The sequence below is a fragment of the Onychomys torridus genome, chromosome 13 (assembly GCF_903995425.1).
Source record: "Onychomys torridus chromosome 13, mOncTor1.1, whole genome shotgun sequence".
Taxonomy (NCBI): domain Eukaryota; kingdom Metazoa; phylum Chordata; class Mammalia; order Rodentia; family Cricetidae; genus Onychomys; species Onychomys torridus.
The window spans coordinates 54,318,343-54,336,732 of record NC_050455.1 but is presented as its reverse complement, the minus strand read 5'-3'; the positions used below and the strand labels follow the sequence as shown (position 1 = coordinate 54,336,732).

Sequence of the window (18,390 nt, the reverse complement as noted above, 5' to 3'; positions counted from 1 at the left end):
ACAGTAGCCATATAATCAGTTGTCTCCAATTAATGTAATTGGAATGGGACTCTTCATGAAGCCCTGTTGTCTATATAATTTGAACTTCAGGGGATGGGAGCATTGCTCAACAGTAGTATGCTGGCCTGGCATACACAAGGCCTTGTGCTCAATCTTCAGCTCTGACCAAAAATAAATAAATAAAAAATAAAATAAAATTTAGATGGCTAAGGAAAGCGGAGCAGAGAATGGGTGGGCTTTCTGCCCGGTGAAATTAGCTGAGTGTATTAATCATAAGGCAGAAGGTTGCATCTGACTGCGGTCTTTAGTAATCGGAACCATCTGCCTCTTTGCTAAGAGTTCACCCTCTAATCCAGCTTACCACTAGCAAAAGCACTCTCCCGTCTCACTGTGCCCTTGGGCAGAGGAGGCTGTGCAAATCCTTCGCTCCCAAATGTGTGGCTGTGGTTGAGGACATTTGGAGGGTTTGCTTTGGTTTGTTTACTGCCAGGCTTTGACTGGGTTTCGGTTCTCTAAGGCAGAGAGACCATGGCTTTCTTTGTGAAAAATATGATAAGTAACCAGGTAAAGAATTTAGGATTTGGAGGTGGGTCTGAAGAAAAGAAGGAAGAAGGAGGGACCTCGGACCCCGCAGCAGCACAAGGGATGACTAGAGAGGAATATGAGGAATACCAGAAGCAGATGATTGAAGAGAAGTGAGTACCGTGACTCCGATCCCCTGTAGAGAGAGCAAAGGGTCCATCCCAGTGCAAGCCTTCGGTGCCCAGGCTGATGGCTCTTGGCTTCCAAGGGTGCTTTTCCTTTGACCCCTTTTCCTCCAGCCGGAGGAAAGCTGGTTCTGCTAAAGCAGTCCTGTAGTGTCCCCACCTCTGCGTGCTACAGAAAAGGAAGTGGACAGCTCTAAGCAAACCTGTCCGCCATGCTTAACGCAGCTTAACACTTCCTGTTTTAAGCACACTTGTAATGAGCCTTGATTTAATCAGTCAAGAAAAAACAAAAAACAAAAAAACTGGTGAGTGTGTCTTTTTAATCTTTCTGATTAAAGGCTTGGGGTTACACAGGTGTGGGCATTTAGGGGCATCACCAAATGGTACCCTTTAAAGTTTGGGAAATTGAATTTTTTTTCTTCAAAATAAAGGAGATGAAGTATAAATAAATATATAAATCCAGATGATAATATGCATGCTGAAGTGTTCTGGGGAGGTGACATTTGCAGCTTTAAATATATCAAAAAAGTAAAATGAATAAATGAATAGAATGGTAGGTATGTGCTAAAACATGAGATTCGAAATGGAGAGGCTAGGTTATTGAAATGTGGCTTTCAATCTAAAGTTCTTTCAAGTTTCCTATATGTGTGAAAGTTTTCCTAATAAAATATTGTATGGGAAGGATCTACTTTCTGCCCACATGGTAGGGCATTAACCTCTTGGATAAATCACTTTTTCCTATTTCTCTAAGAATTAGAAGGTTGAACACAATGTTGTCTCACGCCTATTCCAGAACGTTCTGGAGGTGGAATTGGATCAAGAACACTTGACTCTAAGGCACAATGATCGGTCATGTAATCTGGCTGTTTGCTTTAGGTGTGCCTGTCTTCAAAGTCAGCCTTTTGTGTGATGGTTAGGATTACTCCACAGCTTCAAGTAAAAAAAAATTAAAAAGCCAAATTTCACCTCGAAACTGAAAACAGGATTTATTTTCGTGTAAATAATGCTTTGTGCAAAGATGCCCCCACAGAGTCCATAAGCAGAAAGCGTTTATGAGGCCTCCCTTTGGTCTAGTGACCAGGGCCACAATGCTGCTTTCCAGTCTCCTCAGCAGCCAGCTCTCAATCAGGGAGCCTTCTGTGACCTAGACCACAGGGCAATGGAAAGGGCCAGCCAATGGCCTTCAAGCTCCCTTGTCATACTTCAAGTCACAGTCTCCGTCTTTCTCAGTCTCCATCCCAGCTCTCCAGAGAAACTTCATTTATCCAACGTGGTCTGTCCCAATACCCCGGTAGACAGTGCCTTTGGATAAATTCAGCATTAATCATTCACTTGTGTGGGCAACTAAGAAAGGAAGCAGTTCTTATGAGCTTTGCACACATTTCCCAAAGCTTTATGCTTTTGTGTAGGTCATCAAGACCCAGGCAGTCCATTTCAAATTGGCCCTAATCATGGATTCAGTCAGGTCAGTGGTTCTCCACCTTCCTAATGCTATGACCCTTTTAATACAGCCCCTCATGTTGTGATGACCCCCAACCATAAAAGTATTTTCATGGCTACTTCATAACTGCAATGTTGTTACTGTGGTGAATCATAATATAAATATCTGAGATGCAGGATATCTGATATATGACCCCCCCCAAAAAGAGTCATGACCCATGGATTGAGAACCTCTGAATCAGGTCATCCATAGAGCAGGCATGATGGGAATCTGAGGCTACTTCATTTGTAGGTAGTGCTTCTGACTAGGGAAGGGAACACGGTCACTGGGGCCTGGCAGCCGGGACAGTGATGGGAGACAACTTGGCATCCTGTCTCCAAACACCACAGGCACCTCCAAAGAATGTCTCAGTCCTGGAATAGAACACCTTGTCTGTTTGCTTCTGTAAGTGCTCAGGGAGGGGTTTATTAGAAATGCAGTCTCCCCAGATTTTGAGGCAGCAGCAGAGGAGGAACACATGTGGAATCTGCCCTCCCTGTAGGTAATACTGATGCTCAGGGTCCAGGACCACACAGTCATCACTCTGATGTTCTCTGTTTCCTTCTTGGAGACATTTCCAGGCCCCGGTTGCCTGAGGACTTAGAGGTCCAGAGTGTTGGAGCACCATCATGATAGTAAAAGAGAAGCAGATGTTGGGAACTTGGAGGAGAAAGTCTACATTTTGCCAAATGTCAGTAGTCAGTGGCAATCAAGCATGATCCAGGGTCCTGCTTCCTGAGGACCAGCTGGAATATATGGGGCTCTCTATCTTCTATGACGCTGTCTCCTATCTTACCTTTTTTTTTTTTTTTTTTAGGATGGAGAGAGATGCTGCATTTACTCAGAAAAAGGCAGAGAGAGCATGCCTCCGAGTCCACCTCAGAGACAAATATAGGCTCCCAAAGGTAAGAAAATGTCTCCTTGTGCCTTAATAAAAAATGGAGAATGTTTGATTATTAGCAAGATCATGGTTGATGAATAAGTGTATGTCCTAATTTATATACATGCTATTGTAAAAAGAGCATTGAACTAGAAGTTTGTGAAGATGGTTTAATTTCTATAAAATTCTTGTTTGACTCAAAAAACATGAATACTGGTAAATGAGATTCGTGTGTGTGTGTGTGTGTGTGTGTGTGTGACTCATGTGTGCACATTTGTGTGTATGAATGTGGACATGCACATGAAATGGCTTAAATGTGGACAGAAGACAGCATTGGTACTGGTCCTTATGTGAGACAGGGTCTTCTTGTTACAGAACCCCTATACATCCATACACAATGAAGACAATGTCATAGCTGAAATTTGTTAAGTTCTTTCTAAGTGTTGGGCATTGTATTTCACATATATTAATTCACTTAGGGCCTGTTTCTACCTCCATCTTATAGCAGAAGATACAGGCACAGGGCAAAGAAGAGCCTTCCTACCCCAAGCCAGTGTCCTACTCCCTAAGCTTCCTGCCTCTGTTGAAAAGGGACACTCGGTCTCTCTCTTTGGGAGATGATAGAGTAGTGGTAACTTTCTCCTGGCATCATCTTCTCCATCTCAGACCTTTTGAGAGGTCGCTGTGGTCCAATGTGTCCCTGGCTAGTGGAAAGAGGATGTATTGACATGGTATGGCACATGACTCAGATATATCATTCCAGTGCACAGTGCTTGGAAACTTCCCCTTCACCTGATTGTTTCAGTTTCCAGTCCATGCGCAAGTGTGTATGCATATGTGCCATGGGTTTGTGTGCATGCATATGAGCCATGGGTTTGTGTGCATGCATAGGTGTCATGGGTTTGTGTGCATGCATATGTGCCATGGGTTTGTGTGCATGCATAGGTGTCATGGGTTTGTGTGCATGCATAGGTGCCATGGGTTTGTGTGCATGCATAGGTGCCATGGGTTTGTGTGCATGCATAGGTGCCATGGGTTTGTGTGTATGCATAGGTGCCATGGGTTTGTGTGTATGCATAGGTGCCAGTGGTTTGTGTGTGTGCATAGGTGCCATGAGTTTGTGTGTATGCATAGGTGCCAGGGGTTTGTGTGTATGCATATGTGCCAGGGCGTTGTGTGCATGCATATGTGCCATAAGTTTGTGTGTATGCATATGTGCCAGGGGTTTGTGTGGAGGTCAGAAGGTAACCTCCCTTGTTGCTAGTCATTTCCATTTGTTTGACAGTGTCTCATTTGTCTCTGCATATGCCAGGCTAGCTGGTTTGTGAGCTTGTGGAAATTGTCCTATCTCCACCTCCCAGCTCCCCACAGGAGTACCAGTTACAAGGCACACATTACAGCATCCTACTTTACATGGGCTCTGGGGATCTGAACTCAGGCCTACACACTCGTGTGGCAAGTGCTTGAGCCATTGAGTCCCTTCTCCAGGCCGTCTGCTAATTGTTTTCCTGAGTCCTGCAGAGGAGGCCTGGGAGGTCATCTAACTGCATGCTGTCACCTCCCTATACACCCAAGATAAAAACTCTCTCAGTTCAGGAGAGTTAAGGGGGTTCAGGAAAACCAGGTCTGAGTGTGCCTAGTGAGTTGCAGAACCGGTTGCACCCCAGGCCTCCTGATCAAGAATAAAACACAAAAGGATTTGAACACCGGTCCCTGTATGTACAGTATTGGTGCTTGTTCTTTTAGCTACCATACAACTGAGGGCAATTTCTAAACTACCTGTTTTAAAACTATACTAAGGCCAGGTGGCAGTGGTGCATGCCTTTAATCGTAGCACTTGGGAGGCAGAACCAGGCAGATCTCTGGGAGTTCGAGGCCAGCCTGGTCTACAGAGCAAGATCCAGGACAGGCACCAAAGCTATACAGAGAAACCCTGTCTTGAAAAACCAAAAACCAAACAAACAAACAAAAACTATACGAAAACATTTGGGTAACCTGACTGCCCTACTGCCTGACCCTTTAGGAACAAGCCACTGAGTTCTACTCCCACCAGAGATTCCTCAGCCTTCAGAATCCCTCATGGTTTGCAGGGTCCTCCCTGGCTGCCTAAGCCCCAAATACACAGATAAGAATTTCACTCAAGTCCACCCACGGTTCGTTCACTGGCAAGCTGCCTTTCAGCTCCCTGTGGCGTTTTTTAGATTATGGCTGCATTTTGTAAAATTGATTCTCTCTGGTGTTTTAAGAATTTCTCAGTGGTGTGAGAAACACTGCAGACGCTGCTTATGATAGGATTGCCTGCTTTTTGTAAAGTATATAAAATTGGAATCCAGCATGGCACTTTGTAAAAACAGTGCTTAAAACTGTGAGGAAAAAAAAAATCAGGTCCTCTTCCATTTAGTCTATGTAGTACCAGGTACAGCTGACTGTCCCAACCTCAACACATGGCACCTTGTGTATGCCATTTAGCTGCACCCTTGGGTGCCTCCTCTGCCTCCTAAGTTACATCTTCACTTTCCCACTCTCTAAATAGCTTTAGGGAGCCATAGTCTCAAGAGCCCAAGAGGGTCAGATGCAGCTCTGGAGACACTCAGGCTGAGCTCAGCCCTGGGGTGATGGTTCCCTCTCCCCCAGAACAGCAGCTCTGGATGGCACCACCGGCAGGCTTGGAGCTCACCCCCAGAGGCTGCCTACAAGGATGAGCCCCAACACCAGGTGCCCCCTAGTGGTATTCACCTAAGGGCTCTCCCTGTCTCTTAAGCAGAGCCCTGACTTTGCAAAACAACTGTCTGGACGAGAGTTTCCCTTTTGAACGCTCACCTTTTCACTGTTGAGGGCAAGAGTGTGCGTTTTAATTTTCCTGTGGCATACTGGGAGAGAGTCCTGGGAACAGCTCTCCCCGTTTTCACAGCCAGGATGGCATGATTCTGCAATGACTTTAATTGGGGATGAACTTTCAGAATTGGAATATTAAACTGCAAGAGAAGATGGGGGAATGAAGTAGGGGTGCTACAAAGGCCACACTTTTGTTCTAATATTGTCCCCAGCCAGCTTGTCCCAGTGGCTACCCTGCTGGGTTTGACACACTATAGGCAAATCTTCATTTTTTTTTTCCTTGAACTGTGCCACAGAGCCCTTCCCACTGGAACCTTTGGAGTCTTCTCAAAACACCACAGTCAGAATCTGAGCTAGAGATGTGTAGATGCTGCATTAAGAAGCCAGAGACCCTGGATTGCCAAAAAATGTCACTCCCCTGCCCCCTGCACTCCAGTCACTGACTCTCTGATAGAGAATGTCCAAGGCCCCTAGCAACCTAGTCCCTGCATGCTTCTCATGCAAGGTCATCTGAGGAACATGCCATCATGGACAGCCCCCAACAATCACTAAGGTCTCTTCCTAGAATAGATATGGGTTCCAGGATGGCCACCAGGCTTCAGCTCCTTCATCCCAGCACCTGAGTTCTTTTAACTCTTTATCAGATTTATTTATTTATTTATTTTTACTTCTAGAGATGCACACACCATAGGCACACACTCAATACATGATCCTGAAGAGCATGGAAATGGAGAGGTTTATGAAAGATTGCAAAGCTTACTGGGACAGTTACTTGTCACTCAGTACTTTTCCATGTCCCCATCTATTCTTGCCCTCTCTAAACTGCCTCCTCCACAATGGTAGACATTAGCCCTGAACAGGTGGGCTAACCAAGAAAGTGACCCTGGCTGGAGAATGGCTGGATTCTACCCTAGCAACCATTCCTTACACACAACATTTGTAGCAATATGCAGCCCTGTGTTATCTGATGACATCTAAGGAAGGTGAGTGCTCAGAGTAGAGCATTAACAGTCCAATGGGAATTAAACAAATTTGACACGTCCTGGGCTCATCATTCAGTGTCCTAGGGTCACCAACACCATGGTTATATAACTGCAGGAGTCAGTTTAGACCTGTTCCCACACCAAAGCCAAACAGGGAACAGATTTGAGAAAAATGCCTTCCCAGGAGCTGTCAGGTTTAATGAGGACGGCTGTGTCACATTTAGGAATTAGAACTGTATTTTCCGAAGAGGTTACTTGCCTGGTGTTTCTTAGGAAAGAGGGTTTCACTCTGTTGCTAGCTGGAAAAAAAACTAGTGAGTCTTAAAAATGGAGCAGCATAGGCTTTTGGATGGTCACTGTTGATTACAGTAGTTAGATAAGTCATCAAATAAATGCAGTAACCACGTTGCAGAGCTCTAAGGGATGTACATATATTCATCTATACCAGTTGTCATAATGTTCGTCATCACACACCGAGCCTGTGTTGGGTTCCTCTGGTGTTTTGTTAGAGACCATTGGAGCATTTAAAATGCCTAATGTCACCCATGTTTATGTTAGGCAGGGTCACCTCTACCCCTTAGTGACCCCTCACTCTGCACCTTCGGAGTCTCCTTCTCTATGGACTCCATAGAGGAAATTGCCTCCATCCCAACTAACACAAACAAGCAGCACTTTTCACCTGAACATCCCTTCACTGGCCTGGTTCCTGCCTGCTGGTTCCATCTTCCGTTAGCTCAGTGGTTCTCAGCCTTCCTAATGCTGCTGTGACCCTTTAATACAATTCCTATGTTGTGACCCCCAACCATAAAGTTATTTCGGTGCTACCTCCTAACTGTAATTTTGCTACTGTTATGAGTCATAATGTAAATATCTGCTAGGAGACCCTGTGTGGTTGTGACCCGCTGCTGTAGACTGTCAATGGTCTGTCCGCACCACACTTCCCTCTCTTCTGAGCCCCTTGTTTTCTTAGCACCAGTGGTCACTTCTGCCACGCTCTTCTCTCCTCCATCTACCCTTCTGCTGATTTACCGCCAACTCTAGTTTTTTCTTTATATTCCCCCTAAAATTCCCCATTTTCTAGAGTGTTCCAGAATGCTCCCTTGGCCCTCTCCCTTGAGACAGCTCCTCTTCTCCCTCAAGTCTGTGCACTCTACTGGATGGCTGCATCTGGCTATTGTTTTCTCTGCCATCTACTAATTGATGACTCTCGGTTCCAGCTTGCATCCCTTCCCTAAATGTCACTACCGGGTCACCTCACTGGGAGAACAAGCTCACACCCAAACACCCTGCTCACTATTCCCCATAAACATGCTCCTACCCAGGCTGCACATTCCTTGGTGGTTATCATGGTCACCCACCCCCAGGCTGACATATGGAAATCACACTTGCCTCTTCAGGTTGTTCCAGCCTCAGTCACCCAGTCCCCTCAACTCTAACCTTGTAGAGTCTCTCAGCTCATCCTCTGTGCACATTGCCTGATTTTGCCCCTCTGTTAGGACAGCAGCCTTGTCACTGTGGTAAGAGGTTTCTAAAATGTGGCTCTTACCCGGTTCCTACCCTCTCTGTTTGGGTTTTCCCCAAAGGCTAACTACAGCTTTTCAAAGAAACCACAGACTGCACCACGTTCCATTCATGCTCCATTCACCTGCACCCTGATTCCTGCGCCCACTTTCCTTTAGGGGAGATTGTTGGTTTGGTATCACTTCTTCCAAAACTTTCTATGGCTTCATCCCCACTGAAGGAGGGATTGTGTCACCCTTTTCCAGGTCCACCTACTTGGATGCACATCCCTCATATCAGAGGTTCTTTGAGACAAATGACCCTTTCATAGGGGGTCACCTAAGACCACTGGAAAACACAGATTCGAAAAAGTAACAAAATTACAGTTATGAAGTAGCAACAAAATATTTTTATGGTTGGGGGTCACCAATTTATGAGGAAATGTATTAAAGAGTCACAGCATTAGGAAGGTTGAAAACCACTGCCTTATATCATCTTAGGATCTTAAATAGTCAGAGGTGCCACGTGCTTCTCAACAGGACAGACTTCATCTTTGTCCTGATGCCTAGCATGGGCCATGATGCGTAGAAATTGAGGATACATGCACATATTAATACTCATACATGCATACACATGAACACACACACACAGATACACACACACACACACACACACACACACACACAGAGAGAGAGAGAGAGAGAGAGAGAGAGAGAGAGAGAGAGAGAGAGAGAGAGAACTACTGCCAATTGAATGGTTGTTGGGATAATAGAAAGAGAATAATACCCCATATCCAAAGAACAACATATCAGAAACATCAGAAAGAATCTGCCATAAGAAGAGCATTCAAATACATTTTCATGCAAAGAACAGGGCTGGATTGGACATTACAGTATTGTATACAACAAAGGACTACTTTATATTACAATTCAAATGTCATATTTTTTTCTTATTTAGTAAGTCACATGTTTTAAATAAAGCCACAAGGTTCTCTCTTAAAGTGAGCCCTGTTCCAGCCATCTCAGAATGTATATGTAAGTCAGGCCAAATTAATAAGAGAAAAGAGTTCCACAGTGTGCCCCAATCCTATTAACAGAATTGTCAATCTGGGTCAGTCACTGGAGAGCATGCTGTCCCCCTGCTGAGCTGTGCGACTTAGTTACACCTGGTGTTTGTCTGCCTCTTGAAGGGCATTTGCTCAAGTCTCTCAACACAGCAGTCTTTCAATGTGTCATATTGAAAAACTCCACTATAATTTAGTTTAAAATTTGTTTCATTAAAAGAATATATCATAATAAAAATGGCTCAAGGCTTCTTCAGTAGTCTTTTTAGGATTAAAGGTCCTTGGTGCTTCTGCTGGGTCTGAGGCACTGAGCCAGCCTGCCTCCAGCAGCTGCTTCTGCTGATAGGCAAAAGGGAAACCATGTGAGGTCCCCTCCCCTTGCCACCCCCCCCTCCCACCCCACCCCTGTCTGCCCTGGTTCTCTTTGCTCCTTCTCCCCAGCCCCCTGAACAGCAGTAGACTGAATGTCCAGAGGGACATGACATCTTGAGACACAAAGAGGCAGGATGTCCTCGGCCACACCAGCTTTCTCACTGAAGCCTTCAAAGCCAGTCGGTGTCAGGTAGACTTGCAACTCAGAGAGGCAAAGCAACTTCTCAAGATTACACAGCCTGTATACGGTATGGTGGGAGCCTAAACTGACTTGACTCCACAGACCATATTATCCTGCCGGGCCATTCTGGTAGCCATGCTGGATTAACAACAAAAAGACACTCCGAACAAGGAAAATGATGACCTGTGCCACTGGTCTGGTACTTGTGTAGTTCAGGCTGACCTTGAACTCTTGGCAAGTTGAAAAGTTGGCAAGCTGAAACTTTATGTTTCAGCCCTCTAAGTGCTAGAATTATAGGCATAAGCCATCACACCCACAGGAAACGGCACTTTTGCTAGCATCTGCCTTGCAGGACCTGTGGCAAGAAGTAATGACTAAAGGTGATGATGTCTTAGTCAGGAAACATCTGCCCATCCAGCTATTTGGTATATCACACACCCAAAATAAATGAACAAGCCTCAAATGGAACCAGATCTCCCTCACATCAAACAGGTATTATTGGCTTAGCCACACTCAGCTTCATGAAGGCAGAACCATCTGAGATGACATTACCTTATCTCAAGTGTGATCAGAGATGAAGGGGCAAAACTCAGAGAAGATGAAGTCTGAGATCCAGGGTTATGCATACTCTTGGGTAAGGGGTCAGTCATAGGGAAGGACACTAACAGAATATGGGGTTGTTTAAATAACAGGGTATCTAGCCTGGTAACAAAGCCTATAAATCTGGTGAAAATTAAGAGATTAAGATGGTCAGCTTGCATAGAAATAGTTTATACTAAGCTGCACTAAAAATGTCCCAAGGATAACCAGGTGGTGATGGCGCACGCTTTTAATCCCAGCACTCAGGAGGCAGAGGCAGGCAGATCTCTGTGAGTTCGAGAACAGCCTGGTATACAGAGCGAGTTCTAGGACAGCCAGAACTGTTATATAGAGAAATCTTATCTCAGAAAAACAAAACAAACAAAACAAAAACAAATGCCCCAAGGTGATATCTAGAATTGACAACCAGCCAGTTGATACTTGTCTGTAATCCCAACACTTATTTGGGAGACTGGGACAGCAGGCTTGCCCAACGTTTAAGGCCAGCCAGGCTCCATAGTAAGAACCAGACCAGCATGCTGCAGGGCCAAACCCTGTCTCGGTAACAATAACAACAACAACAATAATAAATTGGGTGTGGCGGCACACACCTTTAATTCCAGCACTTGAGTAGTAGAAGCAGCAGAATCAGGAATTCAAAGCCACCCTTAGCTACATAGTGAGTTCAAGGCAAGCCTGGGCAAAATGAGTGCTGTCAAAAAAAAAAAAAAATTGAAGGAAATGAATGGGGATATATTTCTAGAAATCATATCAACAAAACAGCCTCTGAGAGGGAAGTATGACCGGAGTGCGTTGATTGTATACTGACTTACTCATTGAGCCCTTTAGACTCTCGGTCCTCCTCCCTCCCAGAGCTCCTTCCAGCCCCACAGCGATTCTGGTTCTTGTCTGTACCTGTACTTTCATAAAGGGGGCTGTATTGAGGCATGGCTGCCTTTCCTGAAGTGTGAACAGTGTCAGAATATTCATGGTCTCCCAATCTAAGATTTGTCAATGGGCAGTAAAGTCTGGATAAAACAGTCACCGTCCGGGAAGTAGACAAGGTCCCACCAGCAGGCAGTTCCTTGGGGGAGGTGGAAACAAGGCTTCAGTGTCTGCTCCATCCACCCTACTCACTCTCCTAGTTCTTGTGGCCTTGGCTCCCGGGAGTGTTCTCTCAGTCTATCTCAGGCCTTCTCTCTCCTGAGGACCCTTCAGCAGAAACTTAAACACAGAGCTTCTCACCTTCTGACATACTCCTAACCACTACTACCCTTTGTCCAGGGCTGGAAGCTTGGGGCAGGGGGTTTTCATGACATGTCTTATTCAATATACTCTGAGTGGCTTTCTCACTCAACTTTGGACATGGAAAATAAGGTACCCCAGATCACAGAGTGATTGACAGATTTGGGACTTGACCCCAGGTCTTTGACTGCCAGCCCTTCAGCCTTCCATGTGCTGAGGCCACCTTAGAGGGGGACAGTTGGAGGCTACAGACTTTACAAATGTCACCCACTAAGCCAGCCCTAGCTCTAGGACCAGCGATCATCCAACAATCCCCTGCAACTCAGAGGCAAACAACAGGAACCTCGGTGTATGTAGAGGAAATAGATTTCTGAAAGGTTGGGAATGGTAGTGCAGCTCACACACCATGTAAGCCAGTAGCTTGCCATCTCACCAGGCAACTGGACTCTCCAGCTGATGACCTTGACTCCCAGTAAGAGTGTAAGGATGAGTGGATAGCTTTGAGATCAGAACTGGTCACGGGGAAGAGGATGCTGTAGGCTCTCTGAGGCCAATAACAGGTATGTTCTATGTCCCCACATCAGGCTCCTCTGGACTATGAGAAGAAAGGTGAGCAAGGTGCATCCCACCTTCAAGAAGTGTGAAGTGGTGGGCCCCAGGCTTGAGTAGCACCAGAAACCCTGGGGGCTGGATCAAACTCAGTCTGGCCGAAGTGTCTGGATCAGCAGCTCTGGGTGGGACCCAAGAATTCTCGTTTAGGAAGGCCCCAGGGATGCTGTTGATACCAGAGGGAGTCCTGTTTGTGAGAGCATCTTTGGTGGAAGTGGGGGGATGGAGATCCTCCTCCACATTGCCAGGTGGATCCCAACATTCCATCTTCCCTGGACAAGCGGATGAGGGAAGAAGCCTTTAAGACACTTTCTTGGGTGTTTAAGAGGGATGCTTTGTGCTAAGGTTATCCAGGCAGTTGGAGCCGGGAGACCCCTGCTCCTTGTGAGTAGAGTAGATCTGGTGTTTCATAGCATGGGCTGGCTGGCACACATATGCTTCCCCTTGGCTTCTAATGCCTAAACCTCTAGGCCACAGTGGTCACTCTGTCCAGAGTCCGACCTGCTGACATGTGCAGAGATTTTACTCTCAATCATAGGGGAAGGGCCAGGACCCCCAGGATCATCTTTTCAACCATTTACATTTGATTGGGGGTTACAATGGTCCTGTTTTGCGGGAATTCAGAGGGAATTGGATGAAGTCTTTTTCTCCCTACTCCAGCAGAAAGGCCCAGAGGATAATCTAGAAGGAAAGCAGGCCATTAGGAGAGGTAAATAGAAAGAAATAGAAACACAAGATTGGCTGGGAGCCCCTGGGGATTTACTAATTACTCTCACAATGCTCTGAGTAGGAACTAATTAATCTGTTAGGCACTGGGAGGGACCACGTCACCTGCCAAGTGCAGGGCTGGTCTGGCTATGTTATCTCCAGAGGCTGAGTTGGAGGTCTATAGAGAGGGCCTATATGGGGAGCATCTCCCGCAAAGGCTTCAAGCGCCTGCCACGCAAGCTCGTTCTAGAGCCAGATTTGCTGCCCTTCTACTTGGAGGGAGATAGCTGAGCCCCTAGGGAAAGGTTGCTGGGTTCCACATCCCCAGGCTCACCTAGGGAAGATCATCAGAGCTGGGGGAAGACTTCAGCCACCATGTCCCTCCAAGCTCTTGTGACAACTGGTTTCTGATCATCTCCGCTGGGCCCCCAGGCGAGGGGCATTTCCATCTCCCTTAGGTATTAACTTTACCAAGGAACTCGGCAGATTCTAATCCGCCCTCAGTCAAATCAGTGTGACCTGATTAAAAGGTATATGACCACGAGTGACTTCATGAGCTTTAGCAGCAAGTATAAGGCTGAACAAAACCTACAGGGTGGGCACTAACACGGGCCTTTTCCATCATCACCCTTTCTAATGCCCTTTAACTCCCTCTGTAGTCCTGAAATAAAGTTCACCATATGTTCCAACCTAATAGAAAATGTTTTGAGAGCTGTCATCTGGGACACATGAACCTTTCCCAGAGGAACGTTTTTATTTTCATTAGCTTTCTCTCATTACTAAGAGTACGACCAGATAAAGGGCAGGGACCCAGGAACAGTACACTAGAAAATCCTGCTGCAGCCGGGTTACTTGGCAATAGAGCCAGTCACCAGAGTGCCAAAAAGGAACCGCACCTATAACACACACAGGCTACGTGCCACACTAATCTCCGAACACTGGGGAGCCAAGGGCGGGTTAGACATGAGTCTGTATCCCTGAGGGGGGTCCAGGACAGCAGGAAGGAAGGAGTGATTGCTAAGCAGAAGTTGCCACTAAAATATAAAGATTGAACTAATGGAGTCACGGATAGTCACTGCCAACTCAAATGCCACTCCTAGAGTGGGGGTCAGTCAAACTCACAAGTCAGGGCATGAGGCGTGCAGGCTGTGCAGGATGTATAGAGCTGCTCTGAACAAGAGCTGGGATGGACCTCTGGCTTCTGTGTACATCCAAAGGGGGCTTCTGGGCTGGAGGCGCAGCTCCATGCTAAGAGCATCGGCTGCTCTTACAGAACACCTACGTTCAGTTCCTGGCACCTACATGGCATGGGGATTCACAACAGTCTGTAACTTCTGTTCCAGGGGATCCAATGTCCTGTTCTGGCTTCCATAGGCACCAGGTAGGCATGTGCCTATGGAGGCCACACCACGGTGGCTCAAAAACATCTGTAATTCCAGTCCCAGACACTTCATACACATGATCCAAATGCATACAATTAGAGAAAACCCCATATACATAAAATAAAAGTAGAATCAGAGAGAGAGAGAGAGAGAGAGAGAGAGAGAGAGAGAGAGAGAGAGAGAGAGAGAGCGCACTTCTGGACTTCCATTTATGGGTACCATCACCAGGGTTTCTGATCCAGTAGGTCTGGGGTAAGATCACAGAATTTCTATTTCTATTATGCCAGGGCTGCTTGCCTCGGGAGCACAGTTGGGAAACTTCGGGGTTAGAAGGCTCTAGTCAGCCCAAGATGCATAGAGGCAAGGACCTCCCACCACGGAGCTGCAGTCACTGCCACTGCCTCCAGGTTCAGGGCCACAGCACGACAAAAGCTTGCTGCTGCCATCCCTCATTCCTGACAGGCCTTTATTTTTACACTGCTTTTCCATTTCATCCAGCTGGTTATCCAGTTGGCCAATTTCAGAGTCTTTTCTCCATCCGTTTCTTTCTCTTATACTTTTCACACAGAGTGAAATCGATGAGACACAGATCCAATTGGCTGGGGATGATGTGGATTTGCCAGAAGATCTTCGAAAGATGGTAGATGAAGACCAAGATGAGGAAGAGGAGAAGGATTCTATCCTGGGGCAGTTGCAGAACCTCCAGAACATGGACTTGGAGACCATTAAAGAAAAGGCACAGGCCACTTTCACAGAAATCAAGCAATCAGCAGAACAGAAGTGTTCTGTGATGTGAGGGGTGGTGTGGTAGTTGGGGGGGAGGGGTGCCTGCAGGAAGACAGGTCTCCTGGGGTGGGGGAATGGCCATAGTGCATCATAAGACAGCAAATACATTTAGGGAAGCCATAATGATCAAGCTGTCTACAAACACGTAGACAACCATTCCGTCGATCTTGATGTCCCTGGCAGAGCACTAACTAGCCCTTGCATCAGGGAACACACTTTCCTTGTCATTATAGCTGTGAGTAACTAGGAAATATCAGCTACAATTATGGTACAGAGCCCTCTGGTTAACAATCTTTAGGACAGCCAGAAGGAATCAAACAAAATCAAGTTGCATTTCCTCTCCAACTTTCTTCTTAGTGCGCAGGGTCTCACGATGTCCAACCGTAGGAGTGTTGCTAGGTACCTACAGAGAAAGGCATGGAGGAAAGGGTAGTCACCTAGTAGCAAGACTCCAGGTGACAGAGCAATCAAACATCACACCGCCTCTTACTCCCAGCATCCTTGATATCCATGATGGTTTTTCTTAAATTTGGCTCTTAGACACTGTGCAAGTCACTTTGTTTCTGTGACCAAATATCTGACATAAAAACAGTAAAGAGAAGAAAGACTTACTGAGCTCATGGTTGCTCAGCTCCATGGGATTGAGAAGGAAGGAGAGAGGATGGAGTGGGGAGCCAGGGACTAGAAACACCCAGCAATCCACTGTCATCATCTAAGTCCTACCACCTAAGGCTTCCAGAATCTCAAAAAAAAAAAAAAAAAAAAAAATCACTAAATGGACACTTCATATTGGCAACCCAAAATTTGCCAATAACCATTTGTCATTGTCCCAGTGAAGTCCACCAGCTGGAGGACAAGACCCCAACACATGATCCTTTCAGGGGACATTGTCTATCTAAGCTGTAGTAGACACGATTTCAGCCAAGTGGTGGTGGTAGTTACAGATGTGGTCAAAAACGAGAAGCAGAGGCAGAAAGCAGACTTCCCCAGCCCTCTGTACTGGGGGGGGGGGGCGCATCAGCAGGTGCAGAATGACCTTGAAGGAGGCAAAGTTCAGGGTTGAGGCATGCTTGGACAGCTATTGCTACCTGTGAGTTGACTCTGTCTGAACTCTGGTAGCAGTGGTCGCACAGGGTAGACAGACAATACTAACACACTAAGAACTTCAGTCAAGAAGCCTCTCTTTTTCCATTTAGCTCCTCCCTCCCCATATCTCTTCCTGTTGTTCTAAATCCCACCCTTCAACCTACCTTCCAGGACATTCCACTGACATGCTGAGCTAGTTTTCTGGGTAGGCATCCATGTCTTTTTCCTAACATCAGCTATTTCAAAGACAGTGAATCAAAGATTTGCCTCTGAAATGCTTAGAGCCGTTTAGCCAACACCAACCAAAACAACATAAAAGGAGATTTTCAGTTAATCTATTCATAGGACACAAATAAGTGTAGAGAACCATTTTCTCAAGAAGAAATTCTCTATTAGAGGGTAATAAGATAAAAAAAAAAAAACATGGGTACATACCTGGGTTCATGGATACAGTATATATGATGCAGCTTCATGTAATGAAAGCAAGCAAATAAAACCAAGTAGTAACGTTCAGAACCGATGGCCCTTTGTTTAGCTCTGCTCAGAAATTCCTGGAGAATATTGGTGCCATGTTTGAGTGGATTCACCTTGTGGCTAGCCACAGCCCCTCATACCATGGACACACTCTAAAACCACACCCATCTCCTATCAGAATTCGTATGAGTTGTGATTCATTTTATATAAGAAACTTTACAATGTAGTTTTAAATGACACATTTAGTTGATGCCCGTCTCAGTCCTATGATCAATGGGGTGGTGGGCTGGGCTGGGGGAGAGGTGCCATGTCAGCCCAGGATTTGTACATTTTGTTGTAACATAAAACACTGTCTAATTATTTAATAGAGCAGCTGCTGGGTGGCACAAAGATTGGCTTTCTTATAAAATATGAAGCCATGCTCAAGGACATCACTAAATTGCCACTTCATTTTGACAGCCCCAATTACCACAGTGCCATTTGGTCATTGCCCCAGTGGAGCAGCATACACTGCAGAGGACTGGCCAGGATTCCACTTAAGTCACAATATGCCACACCACAGCACCACTACTACACACTACCACACCATATTACCATTACATCACAGCAGCAGACCATAGTGCCACAGCACATCATAATACCACATCACACTCCAACACTGCACCACTGTGATATGCCATACCACAATATACAACATTACACCATATCACAGCACAGCCATATAATATAATCAAATCATACCACGCCATACAAGAGTATACATGTTGAGTTACAGCATGACAGACACCAAGCACTAATCCTGAACCACACCCCAGCACATCATACCAGATCATACTACTCCAGTTAACAACAAATTCCACATGTATGGGTTGGGGCAGAGAGGATGTATATATTAGGTTTAAGGCTTCCTAAACATTTTCTTGTGACCCCTTTTACCTGAGAAATTTTACACACACTGGTATATATGGGTATATAAATGAATATTCACTGACAACAAATCAAAAAATTGAAAGAATTTTACATATAATTTTAGTATTTATTAAAATAACATGTATATTCTAAGAAGATAAGTGTACTTATTTATTTGAATATTTGATACTGTAGGACATTATCTTCAACATTTTTTGGAGTTAATCAATATTTTGATTTTAGGCTGAATGTTTTGACACATATCTATAATTCCAGAACATGGGGGTTAGAGTCAGGGTGATCATGAATTAAAGGCCAGCTTTGGCTACAGAGTGAGTTTGAGGCCAACCTGGGCTACATGAAACCCTGTCTCAAGAAAACAAAAACCACATTTTTAAAAGTCTAGAAATATTCAATGCTGAGGATGCCACTTTGTATAAACATGCAGTATAAAATGACAGGTGTATGCTTAAAGGCATTTCACAACTTGTTTGAAATTCTCTCCTATTCCCAAGGCAAGATTCATTTAGCAACTTATTATGAAATTCAAATCAGAAACTCAAATGCAGGATTTTTTTGCATGTGTATGCATTTGTGTTGTATGTGCAAGT

The 18,390-nt window shown here is 45.4% G+C and overlaps 1 protein-coding gene across 1 annotated transcript; it reads left to right on the top strand.

Moving 5' to 3' along the window:
• Window positions 1-528: 528 nt before the first annotated feature.
• On the top strand, window positions 529-15,320 carry Cplx4 (complexin 4). The gene is made up of 3 exons (XM_036204358.1): window positions 529-695; window positions 3,005-3,092; window positions 15,093-15,320. Exons 1-3 carry the CDS (start codon window positions 529-531, stop codon window positions 15,318-15,320), a joined length of 483 nt encoding a protein of 160 aa, XP_036060251.1.
• Window positions 15,321-18,390: the final 3,070 nt, after the last annotated feature.

Excerpts from the sequence above, each read along its gene's own strand:
- Cplx4 (XM_036204358.1), top strand. The coding sequence starts at position 529 with ATGGCTTTCTTTGTGAAAAATATGATAAGTAACCAGGTAAAGAATTTA. Across the intron at positions 696-3,004 it reads AAGCAGATGATTGAAGAGAA|GATGGAGAGAGATGCTGCAT; the intron begins GTGAGTACCGTG and ends TTTTTTTTTTAG. Across the intron at positions 3,093-15,092 it reads ACAAATATAGGCTCCCAAAG|AGTGAAATCGATGAGACACA; the intron begins GTAAGAAAATGT and ends CTTTTCACACAG.